We start from the raw sequence: 12,058 nt of genomic DNA, 5'->3' as shown, positions 1-12,058 counted from the left end.
AAGAAGGTTCTTGGGATCATCACCTCATCTCATCGGCTGGAGCACTGTGCGCCAATCTTTAGGAGGCTGAGGATTATGACGGCCTATAGCCAGTATCTCTTTAGTTCCCTGTTACTGTTGAGAAGAGGACATCATACCTTTCAGCAGAGATGACATGTACATAGTCACAACACAAGGAGGAGGAATGACATCAATTTGCCTCAGGCCAGACTGACTCGATCTCATTATAGCTTCCCTGTCCATGCACTTAAGATTTACAACAGGATGCCGGTGTATTTCCGTGAACAGGAGGAAAAATATTCAAGAAGGAACTTCGTGAGAAGCTTGTGAGTCTGGCTCTCTACTCCCTGGATGAAGGGTCAATACAATGTTTTCTAGTTATCAAGTTTTATTTTTATTTTTCATGACACAATGTACCCAGCAAGTGCTGGTCATGGATGGAGACTACTGAATTACTGAATGCCATGGTCCACACAGTCAAAGGCTTGGAGTTGTGTTGGAGTCAAATTCATTTTACAGTCAAAGCCAGCCACATACAGTATGGCTTCTTGATATGGGGACATTTGGCGCATGTGAAGGACATACTCCTGCTCCAGAAAAAGGCACTTCGTGTAATGACATTTAGCGAGTATGATCCACACTGCCAGCCCATATTTCAATGTTTGGGCATCCATACAGTTCATGGCATGTTCATATTGTCATCGTTCCTACACGTCAGGAAAAAAACATCTGCACATTTGCTAGAAGGGAGGAAGTGCATTCACATGGAACTCGAGGGGGTTGACTTGGATGTGCCACGCTGTCGCCTGTCAAGAGTTAAGGGAAGTTTTCCTGTTTTGGCGGTGCAAATGTTCAACTGCCTGCCAAACTCAGTTAGGACAGTCAATGTGTTCAGAAGCTCATTGTCAAAGTGGCTTGTTGGTAGGAGCTTCTACCAATTACAGGATTTTTTCAATGAAAGCTTTGCTGGACTGTGATGCTGCCTACAGTTTATGTACCATGTTTTTATTTGACATGATCTACCCAGGAAGACCAGGCCATGATCAGGACTTTGGATATTTGGATTCAAAGCTAGCTGGATTCCCACTTAGGCTGGCCAGTAAAACAGTAGAACATGCATGCACATACACAGTCAACTTACATTGTTCTATCATCACACACTGTAAAAGAATGAAATGCTTCAAGCAAAATCTTTGGAGGTTTTTGTATCTCGATTCAGGTTTTTGATTTTTTTATGCTGTTCTATTTGAGGTTAAATTATTCTTCTATCATCAAAATTTTTAATTTTCCAGTAGTTCATTTATTGTTATTGATTGTTTATTTTATGTTGGAAGCCTCTTGCTGATGACAGCTGTGATGATACAACAATGTAAGTCAACTGTGTATATATATGCATCTTCTAGTGGCCAGCCCTATTAGTATCAATGTACGCTATAGTATATATTATTTCCATAAGATTTAAGGGGACTATCCTCACTCAGACGGTCATGCAAATATGAATAGTCTTATTAGAACTCAGGAGGATAATATTTTCACTGTACTGCACTACTAAACTGATACTGATAATTATGGGAATCTTTTCTCAGTGTGTGTGAGAATGTCCTATTGAGTCCCGTCAAGACATTGCTACCTATTCAACTTTATGTCAGATAGCATTTGAGACAGGTCATCATTCAGAAATTCCTGGGCATCATAATAGCTGTAGCTAGCCCAGCTTAGCTTTGCAGCTTAACATGTCCCTGATCAAGAGGAAGGATTTGCAATAAACTGCAGTTGATGTTTTGTGTCTTGCTATCATTTGGCTGGAAACGATTTACCAAGAACCATGTGCTTGAATACTACAGATGCTCCACTGACATCACCCAACATCAACTGGAGGTCATCAATGCCAGATGACAGTAAGGATGTATCATCAGCAAATAGGAGAGCTATGCCGTTGTCATCCAGGTCGTTGATTATCCCAATAAACAGGATTGGTCTCTGAATTGAACTATGAGGTACCCCAAAATCCACAGAGAGTTAAACTTATCATACAACTTTTAACTTTTGGAAGAGAAAGGATGACAAATTTGATCAGTAATGCTCAGGTCCAAATTGCTAAAATGTTTGCTAACATATTGAAATACTCTTTTAAATTTAAATTTAATTTTATCAAAATATTCATTTGAAAATATATTATCAAAATATCTATGTTATTATGATCATATAACTTGCAATATGAGGTGCCTTTACATCATCTTAGATAATGCAGGAAATTGTCCAGAGTGCTGTACCTCCTTCGTAAGCTGAGATGTGTGGTGGATCAGGGAAGTCTTGTCATGGCCTATCATTCGCTGTTTCACAGCCATATCATCTATGGATTGCTCCTGTGGGGACATGCACCAGCTGTCCACGATGTGCTGCTACTGTAAAAGAAGGCTCTGAGAATAGTGACATTTTCCGGCTGCAGGGATCACTGCAGGCCACTATTTAGGGATCTTGGGATACTCACAGTGTACAGTCCATATGTATTGTGCTCGCTTATGTACCTATATCAAGAAGAACCTGGTGCAGTTTCAAAAAAGGTGTGCTATACACAGCCACAATACGTGACATGCCACTAGACTGGAGGTGTCCCGGAGCCGACTGGCGGGGAATTACAATAGCTTTCCTTCGCAGGCAATAAGATTTTTTTAACAGCCTTCCTAAACCAATTCAGGAAACACGGAACTCTTGGTTCTATACCACTTTGAAAAATAAACTCCTGGAAAAGCCACTCTACTCACTACAGGAGATTTACAGTGAACCTCTTTTTGGGAGTCAAGCACCTCTACAGCGTGAATGACCATGTAGGTTATTTTTATTGAGAATTCTGACACTGCCTATCTGGAAACCCCAGTCATTGGCAACGACCTCGGAATATCAATATGATAATAATATTTGTTATTTATGACAAGCATCAATTGATAATTATCAATCATAGAGCTGATTAAAAATCAATTTCCGCAAATTTATATACTGTGAATGTCCATATCCGAGTTCCGACTACCAACATCAAACTGCTATCTACTCTACAAACCACCAACCACCATTTTCATAGCAAGCTAAAGTTGCATTGTTGTGTCTTGTCTATTGCGATTGAGTTTTGAGTATTAAAAAGTTTCAAATTGTGTGTTTTTTTTCAATGTAAGTAATTTAATACGTAAATATTTCTAGATTTTTATTTTCCCTGCCATTTACCTTACTTAGTTTCGCTATAATCTAAAACAATACTTCAAAATTAGGAAGATCGGAACGGTAGCCCACGCCAAGCTATCAGTGGAGTTTGCCACATACAATATTTGTGTAAATGTTCACAAATAAACATTGATGTAAGAATAATTATTCTTGGTAAATTTCGCAGAATTTCCTCGGCTATAATCTCTTGCTCTTTTACCGATTATTTTTGAAGGTATGTCGTACAGACTCGTAGGCTTACAGTTCTAACTTAGTAATGGCCGCCAAGCCTAGATATTTCAACTCTTTTCATCAACAAACTATTTTGTTATTGATATTATTACTTATGAAAATTCTTGTTTAAACAACCTAATAATTTAGTTTCCAGAGTAGTAAAGTTTTTTGGAATAGTTGGCAACATATTGCACACAACATAACTGCGTAATTGAACACTACCGTTCGACTTGTATGCTAAGTGATAATTTTCAAATTTTATTATTCGGTTATTTGTAATACATTACACCAGAATGTTCACTTTCTTGTTCAGGCCTAATTGTATTGGCATATAAATCAAAGTAGGCTAGTATTTTTATTATTTTATTTTTATCGTGTTGCACTTTGCATCGTGTTGCATTCACTTGGAAACGACAAGTTGAAAATAAAATGTAGCCTATGTACAAAAGGGTACTTAATTTTTAGGTTATTACACCAGAACTATAATTATTTAAACTAGCACTTTCATTATTTTTAAGCCTAGGCTACAAGGTAAACATATAGTTCAAAGATTAATTTACCACTTTCGCCTTTGAAACTATGATTTACGACATTAATGTACTTCTCTGCTTGAAAGCAGATTCCCACTTATCAGTATCAGTGAAGTGAACGTGCCAGGTACATTGAAAATATTATTCCCATGATTTCTAATGAATTTCAACTTACTTGGACCAAGCGAGGATGATCTTTTCTCTGTACCGCAGTACCGGACATTTTCACCAATACCGGTATGTAGGAATCTAGCTTCAGTCAGTATTTGTCTTTGCTTAATGGCTTCCAATAGTTCTTATCAGGTTTGCGTATTGTTTGTATTCGTATTCAAACAGCATAATATTATGTTTTCAACTGAATCTTTTATTTTTCAGATCCTTGTTTATCGGCAGGTCGGATAGGACAATGACTTTTTCGGACACCTAATTAAGGTGATTATTGATATATAGACCTATTGTCTAATCAGTTTGTATTAACTTATGATGAATTAATTATCAAATTGATATTTACATTAAACCCGGATTCTTATTTTATCAAGTTCAAGGTTGCCTTTGTTTCATGTTCAGCAGAGAAGATTGGATGGATCTTTCTTGAGTTTGGGAAAGATGAGTTCAATTATTTTCAGGGATTGAAAGAAGCAGAAATTTGAAAATATGAATTTATTGGTGATTGTGGCGACATTTATAAGGGTGGTTCAAGAGCACCTACTATTGAATTTATAGAACAGATATTAAGTCGATCGACTTTTACAGAAGTGTACTGGTTTTACACTTGCGTATGTATTCTGAGAAAAAAACTTGATATAAAACTGAATTTTTGATGCGTTTCTGTAATTAACTTTCGAAATCATCCTAATTATTTATACTACTGTATTTAACATTTTTCACAAATTGTTTACACTAAAATCCTCCACCAAGACCAGCGGAGCCAGGTTGTAGGCTGTTTCAAAAAAGTGTAAACTTTTCTTGAAGTCAACTCATGTCTATAAACGTCAGTTTTCAAGATGGCATGGTGACTGTGAATTAGAAGAACCCATGTTACGCATAGAAAGGGTTTTCTATAAGCCAACGCTTCAACTTCTATCTGAATGCATGGTTACTCAATGCTGTCTAGGCAGCTTGTTGAAAAGTTGTAGAGCCACAGTAGGAAATGCATCTCTTGTCCTACTCAGTCGACATGTTAATCATATAACCATTCCGTGTGTTATTACTATGCAAGTCCAAGAAGAAGAAATGAAGAGGAGCAGAAAATGAGAGGGAGTGTAGGTGGGGGGGGGGGAAGAAAAAGTGGACGTAGAAGGAAGAAATTTAGTAGTAGAATTTCTCCTCAAGTTGTACTTGCCAAAATTTACCTTGGCATACAAAACACTTATATGTCATAATTAGAAATGGTCATTATTCCAGCAGACTTGAAGAGCAGTCTGCAGTGGTGGTGATGACGCGGAGTACTCTCATCTGCATTTTAAAACGTTTATGCCAATCAGTTCAACCTAAATAATTTCAAATAAGCCAAACATAACCTCAAATCAAATCTATAAAGCTGGATTGTCACAGTGGACAGTGAAAATGTAATTCCCATGAATTCTAATTGGATTATTCATACTCGCTCGGCCGGGCTGAGTGGGAGTCGCTGTCCTACCGAACCTAACTTTTGACTTGGACAGTTTAGGACTTGGACATTTTTTGAAAATTTATTGACTTGGAAAAATGTTTGTAGGCTAGCCTACTTAGAAAAAGTAATTTTTTAAATTTTTGGTTTTTATCTCATTTGAAGTTGGGGAACGCGCCAACCAAGCTCCCCGACAGTCAAGCTTCCCGTCAGCTGAGCTCCTTTTAAAGCCACTTTCGAGGGGATTGATTGACGACGTCAACTGAGCTCCTGAGAAAGGAGCTTGGTTGTCGTCTACGGTTCCGACAACCAGTCCCCTCCTAACCAGTAGGGAATTGGCTGTTGACGATTGGGAAACTCGTTGACGTCAGCGTGCAAGGAGCTTGGTTGTCGTCACCGAACTCGGCAACCAAGCTCCTCGCACGCTCACGTTTGAATGCCGGAGTTTTGGCGAGTAAACTGACATATTTATCATGCACTTACTCAATAGATTCACCGTTTAGGGCCCCACTCACCTAAGGATTTGGCCTTTCTTGGCTCAGTTCGGGCGAAGACTGTGAGTGTGTAGGCGATTTTCTTCCGAGCCGAGCCAGGCCAAATCCGTCCAAGGCTATTGGCGCGGCTCGGCTCGGCTCGGGCGAAATCCGTGAGTGTGTAGGCTCTCTAAAGCCCGGTCCAGACGCTCAAGTTTAGCTTCAGTCTTTTGCTCAAGCAAAAGTCGGAGCATGTAATTCGTTGCGTCTGGACGGTAAAACGGATCGGACGGTCTTCAAGCTTAAGTCGTCAAACTTAAAATGTATCGGCCGGCAATCTTTTTCCATCAAACCGTCCGTCTTTTGCCTATCCACCAAAACCTAAATCGCGTAAAAATGGAGATAGAGAAATTGTGATTTCAGATTCGGATTCAGCGCCCTCAAATTAATAAAATGCCTCGCGAGTACTTGAAAATAAGCAAGTTTTTTTATCGATTGTATATAACGCCATAACCTTTTTTTTGATTCTCATACTCTCAGAATTTGATGTTGATATTATGATTTACTATCATGATTTATTATAAGATACTATACTATATTAGATACTATATTGTTGATAAGAATACTACCTACAAATTTCAATCCATTTACAATCACTGTGTCCCAAGATATGACATGTAAACAAAGCCATTTAGCGATTAACAGTAATATTTTTGTCATTATGTTGTTAAATATAGCATTATCCAGTTGAATCGGCGAAAAATACGATATAAATTATTACTCATCTACCGGATATATATCAACCGTATACAATTCAGACTCAATGAACCATATCAAGCCAATTTCCATCGGTCATTGACAAGTGAAAAATCATTGTCAAGGCGATGACAGGCATACCAACCATGAAATTATGAAAATCATTTCACTCAATACCCTTGTATTGTATAAGTACAATACCCTTGGCTTGTTGCCAATGTTTAATTATATGACATGCGCTGTACATACAGTAGCCTACTTCACTTGGTTTCTATTGCAGATTGCAGTATTCATTAACTTCTCGATGAGTGAGTGTATACTGAGCTGTCAAGTGTCCGGGCTGTTATCATAAACAATTGTCTGTGGTGAATCAGTATTTATATATCAGTCTTATTACGGTATTAGTTATTTCATTTTATTTATCAGTTAGTTGGTTTATATAGTTATTTTTATTAGGTCAGATTTACGCACATACCCACGTGAATTCATTATTGAATTCATTGAACTATACAAAGCACATTCATGTCTTTGGAAAATAAAATCGAAAGAGATAAGTGATAGAGATAAAAAGAGAAACGCCTATGACATACTAGTGAATAGATTCAAGGAGATTGACCCCACTGTTACCCCAAGACTTTGTAGCAAGAAAAATAAACTCTATGCGTATAATCTATCGAAAAGAATTGATGAAAATTATGAAGTGGAGCTGCGGTAAATAGGAAAACGGACGACATAAGACGGATGCGTGTGGACGTAATTTTTTTTCTTGAACCAAACGATCTGTCTTTTGCTTGCTGATGGTAAACTTGAACGTCTGGACCCGGCTTAAGGCTCAACTCATACTTATGTGACTCAGGTTGAGTAGAGACTTGACTCTAGTCGAGAGCATGTGTTTCCAAATGGTGACAATGGTGACACTCAGACCAGTCGATTCTAGTCTCCGCGACTTCACCATTTGAAAACACATGCTCTCGACTAGGTCGAGTCTCTTCTCGACTTGGTCGCGTAAGAGTGAGTGCAGCCTTAGGGTGTACATGTGTAACATCACATTCAATGCGTGTATGTGCAAGTGCACGTCTTACTTTGAATACTTGAAGTCGTTGCCAAGGACTGGGGTCTCTAGATAGGCAGTGTCCCATCCAGAAATCCAGCAGCGTCATTGGTTCTTCTGTAGCTGCTTGACTCTTCAAAGAGCAGACTAGGATGCTCGTTTTATCCTTATTGAGCTTCAATTTGTTTGCAAGAAACCATAGCTTGCCTCTTTAATGAGACTGGCAGATCTTTCTCTCACGTGTTCGATGGTGGTGCCTCTGGATAACAAGTTGGTGTCAAGAGTACTGCACCCTGCCTGCTCGTAAGCAATATGAACAGCAGGGGGCCCAGGACTGATCCTTGTGGTACTCCATGCTCCACAGCTTTCAATTTTGAAGTGGCACCACTCAGTTGGACCACTTGCTTTCTGCCTTCAACCTAAGATGCCACTGTGCCACCGAGACTTCGTTATAAGTTTCCCATCTCTCAAGTTTTCCCCATCAGTATTTTGTGAGGAACACAGTCGAAGGCTTTACTGAGGTCACACAGTGTGAGGGCAAGGGAATCACCAGCCTCAAAAGCACTCCGGATACTGTCCTCCAATGTGATCAGAGCGATTTTGGTGGATCGACCATTCATGAAGCCGTGTTGTGAAGAGGACAGCAGGTTGTTTCCTTGGAAGAAGTTGGTCAGCTGCATCTTCATCTCCGTCTCAATCACCTTCGAGAAGACTGGAACAATAGAGATTGCTCTGAAGTTTGCATGATTACTAGACTCCCCTTTCTTGTGTATTGGCAACGTCCTAGCTGTCTTGAGACTGTCCTGAAACCTTCGAGCTTTGAAACAGTTGTTTATGGAATCAGCCATTGGTTCTGCTATTTGGCAGCAGCTATTCGTCGAATCATGCATGAGCCGAATAACAAAATCTGGAAAGTGCAATTGTAACACGTTGTGACTTGCATGTAGCTGCTCACACTGAACGCAATCCGCAAGTGCACGCTTTCAGTGTGAGTGTCCCTATTGCTCTTTCCATAGTTTGTTTCTCATCTGCAAGCTTGGTCATGCATAACCAAACATGCACTTGCACATATATGCCTTCAATGTGATCACACTCTACAACATTTTTAGGTCGAGTTAATGTATTTACACAACTAAAAATATTTTTAGATTTAACTCAGAAGTGAATCTTGAATGTGAATGTGTCTTTTTTATAAATGTAATGGGATTCATGAGAATTTCTTCTTTTTTCCAGAGAGCACGATAAACATGGAGTCCTCCGATCCTAATAAAGGTAAGGTTCAGAAATATAATTACTATTAATTTTCAATTTGAAAGTTTCTTCTGACACATCAGAAGAAACAGTGTCAAATGTTTCATTTTCTTCCATCTTCCTTTCTCTTTCTGTTTTACTTTTTGTTCCAAAATTTCCCAATTTTTTCCGTTTTCGTCCGTTTCATTTTGATTTTATTGGCAACTCCTACAGGTATTTTCTCTTATTATAAACTTCTGATAAACGCGAAAACAAACCTATTTGAACATTTTTCTTAAGAGTTACAAAAACTCGTTTTGAGTAGCGCACCTGCTAGTCTCGTTCCAATATGCGCCTTGCAAGCGTCGCGCGTGTCGCGTCTTGTGTTACCAATTTCCTCCGTTGGATCTAATGGGTTTGGAGAGTCCACCCCTTAACTCTACAGAGCAGCCGTCAACAAGATCATCATTGCCAACATTCGTTAACGCCTAGGCACCAGAAGAAGAAAACCATTTTAGTATAAGTGTTGTGAGGGGCTTCAATTTCTGGTTTGATACTATCGGCACCTCCATAGCTGCACAGCACTATGTAAGTATTCTACTTACAATTTAGTACATTGAGTATTTTTTTTTTCAATTTTTTCCCAATGGTTCTCATGAGTTATGCTCTAATAAATTATAATAGCTGCACAGCACTATGAAGTATTCTACTTACAATTTAGTACATTGAGTATTTTTTTTCAATTTTTTCCCAATGGTTCTCATGAGTTATGCTCTAATAAATTATAAAAGGGTCTTATTAGAGGTTTATTATCACTGGATAGTATATTTATTTTTTTCATTTTTTCCCCAATTATAAATTGAAAATTATTCCAACATTAATTTAAATTGAAACCTTGTATAGCTCTACATCAAGTGCCAACCTCTGCACAATGGGTGGTGACCAACAGACCTAACTTTTTCATTTTACAGACCCTACCTGCAATTTCAGCCAACATGTTGGAATCAGCCATTACATCCACCCACCATCCATCCAATATTTCTGTGATGACACTGCTATTAGGTCTAGTTAGGAAAATTCTATTTTCAAATATTTTTCAAAGTTTATATCAAGGTTTGTTTGAAAAAATTCCTTATCTGGTGCTTGATAAATATTAAACTGACATATTAGTGGACTGTATGATTTAGACACTATGTAGAAATATCTCTTCAGAAATTCCGCACATGTCGAAAATAGCAGAATTCACTCACCAAATGAAACAGGTTGCAGTACCGTAAACTGGGGCCAAGTCGATCAGTATGGGTGAAGTTGATGACAGCTAACATTTTCAAATCATCCACCATTCACAGTACTGTAGAAATAAGAATTAATAATTAAATAGAAATAATAATTATAAGCACTGTAGAAATCAGAAAAAATATCCATCTAGTATGTAGCCTACATGTTTCAGAAAAGAATTTTATGATCATCCAGACACATATAATTATAGTTAGGTATTATAATTAGGACCAAGTTTAGTGCTAGCAACTTCTTTTGTATGTATATTGTAATAATTATGTACATTTTGGCAAATAAACTCCTCTGGTTGCAATTTATTGGCAATCAGAGAAATTATTATTATTGTTGTCAGATAAGCTTGATTCACCCTTCAAGTTATCTGTTCGTGTGTTCATTTGTTCGCATCAAAACATGTAAACTTGTGGATTGCATACCGGAAAAACGGCAATGATTTAATCTCCAAATTTTGCACATAGAATCTAAAAATATCAATCTCTTGCACCTCGAAGCCCAAATTTCAATTTTCCTTCTAGATTTTTCATAATAATTAATGTTCAAATTCCATTTATGGAACGGGACATAAGATTTCATACGGCGAATTCACATTCAAATCATATGATAGAAATTGAAAAAAAACAGCTGTTCTATTGTTGCTTTCTACCTGATCCCACTTAACCTCAATAATATTGTTTTGATAATTAATAAATATTTTCATTTTCACAAACTCTATAATAATAATATATGGTGAATGTGAAACAGCTGCATCAAAGAAATTATCTCAAAAACATCTGTTTAGAAAAAACATAGTTTTGAAACTTCGTTTACCTGATGCCATGTATAGGCCTACACGTGGCATGGATTATTTATTTTTCAGCTAGAACAGTTTTTTGAGACAAAGTGCTAAATTAACGTTACAGTTTTATCAATGCTGTATCGGCAATATGAATACACATGCAGTTAATATGGCTTTGAATAAAGTTGTTGTTATTTTTACATAAATAATTCTCTTCCATTTTTAATTTAATTACAATCCCAAATTTATTCGAACCCTGATAGAATGATTGACTCACTGTACAGTCAGTCGAAAATTTTAATATTGAAATGAGGGGTATTTTGGCAAGCTGAACAAAAAAAGGTCCTATGCACCTTTTCGATATTTCTTCAAATGAAAAATGAGTTTTGTGGGTTGTCAAAACTCCCCCTGAAAGGGAAACTATTCAACTTATCCCATCTTTTATTAAAATAACAATGATTTCTGGGTTGAATAACATGTTTCTTGCCAACAACAATCGAACTCTGTGAATTTAGATATGACCTACACTTTAGATTTATATAACTCTATCAATTAAATACATGGAAATTGAAGTATTTATTTCAGTCAGTTTATGGTTAGTTGATGAAATTGATTATCAATAAAAAAATGATTATAATTTTATCAGTACAGAATTAGTTCAAATGATCTGAACGCATCCCTACAGGGGTGATTGAATCCAAGGCCCGCTATATACCGTATAGCCCTCTTTTGTAATATAAAGACCTTCTGCATATTTTAATTTGTGATACAACCCCAATACCATATGTGAGGTAACAGTAAAAAGTAGCAAAGTATGCAACTTTAACAGTGTTTAGTGGGACATACTTTGCAATATTTCTTAAGAGGAAGAGACTTCTACTTAATTTCTTTACAATATTGATGTAGGGT

The 12,058-nt window shown here is 37.4% G+C and overlaps 2 protein-coding genes across 3 annotated transcripts in view; one reads left to right on the top strand and one right to left on the bottom strand.

Moving 5' to 3' along the window:
* Positions 1-3,068: 3,068 nt before the first annotated feature.
* The window catches only part of LOC111052760, an 84,195-nt gene continuing 75,205 nt past the window's right edge, over positions 3,069-12,058 (top strand). The window contains exons 1-3 of one of the 2 annotated variants that reach the window (XM_022339519.2): positions 3,069-3,165; positions 4,335-4,391; positions 9,082-9,120. In XM_022339519.2, the coding sequence (XP_022195211.2) occupies positions 9,096-9,120 (25 nt within the window). In that variant the 5' untranslated portion in view covers positions 3,069-3,165; positions 4,335-4,391; positions 9,082-9,095. The remainder of the gene's footprint in view (positions 3,166-4,334; positions 4,392-9,081; positions 9,121-12,058) is intronic. The other variant, XM_039442863.1, reaches the window with a different exon arrangement.
* On the bottom strand, positions 8,316-8,696 carry LOC111052764. The gene has a single exon (XM_022339532.2). The coding sequence runs from the start codon at positions 8,694-8,696 to the stop codon at positions 8,316-8,318; it is 381 nt and encodes a 126-aa protein (XP_022195224.2).

This window comes from Nilaparvata lugens, chromosome X (genome assembly GCF_014356525.2).
Source record: "Nilaparvata lugens isolate BPH chromosome X, ASM1435652v1, whole genome shotgun sequence".
In the NCBI taxonomy this organism is placed as follows: domain Eukaryota; kingdom Metazoa; phylum Arthropoda; class Insecta; order Hemiptera; family Delphacidae; genus Nilaparvata; species Nilaparvata lugens.
Note: the sequence above shows the minus strand (reverse complement) of the source record. Positions and strands in the feature narration are given on the sequence as shown.

What these genes read in the sequence shown, in the direction of transcription:
- LOC111052764 (XM_022339532.2), bottom strand. Translation starts at nt 8,696, where the DNA reads ATGGCTGATTCCATAAACAACTGTTTCAAAGCTCGAAGGTTTCAGGAC.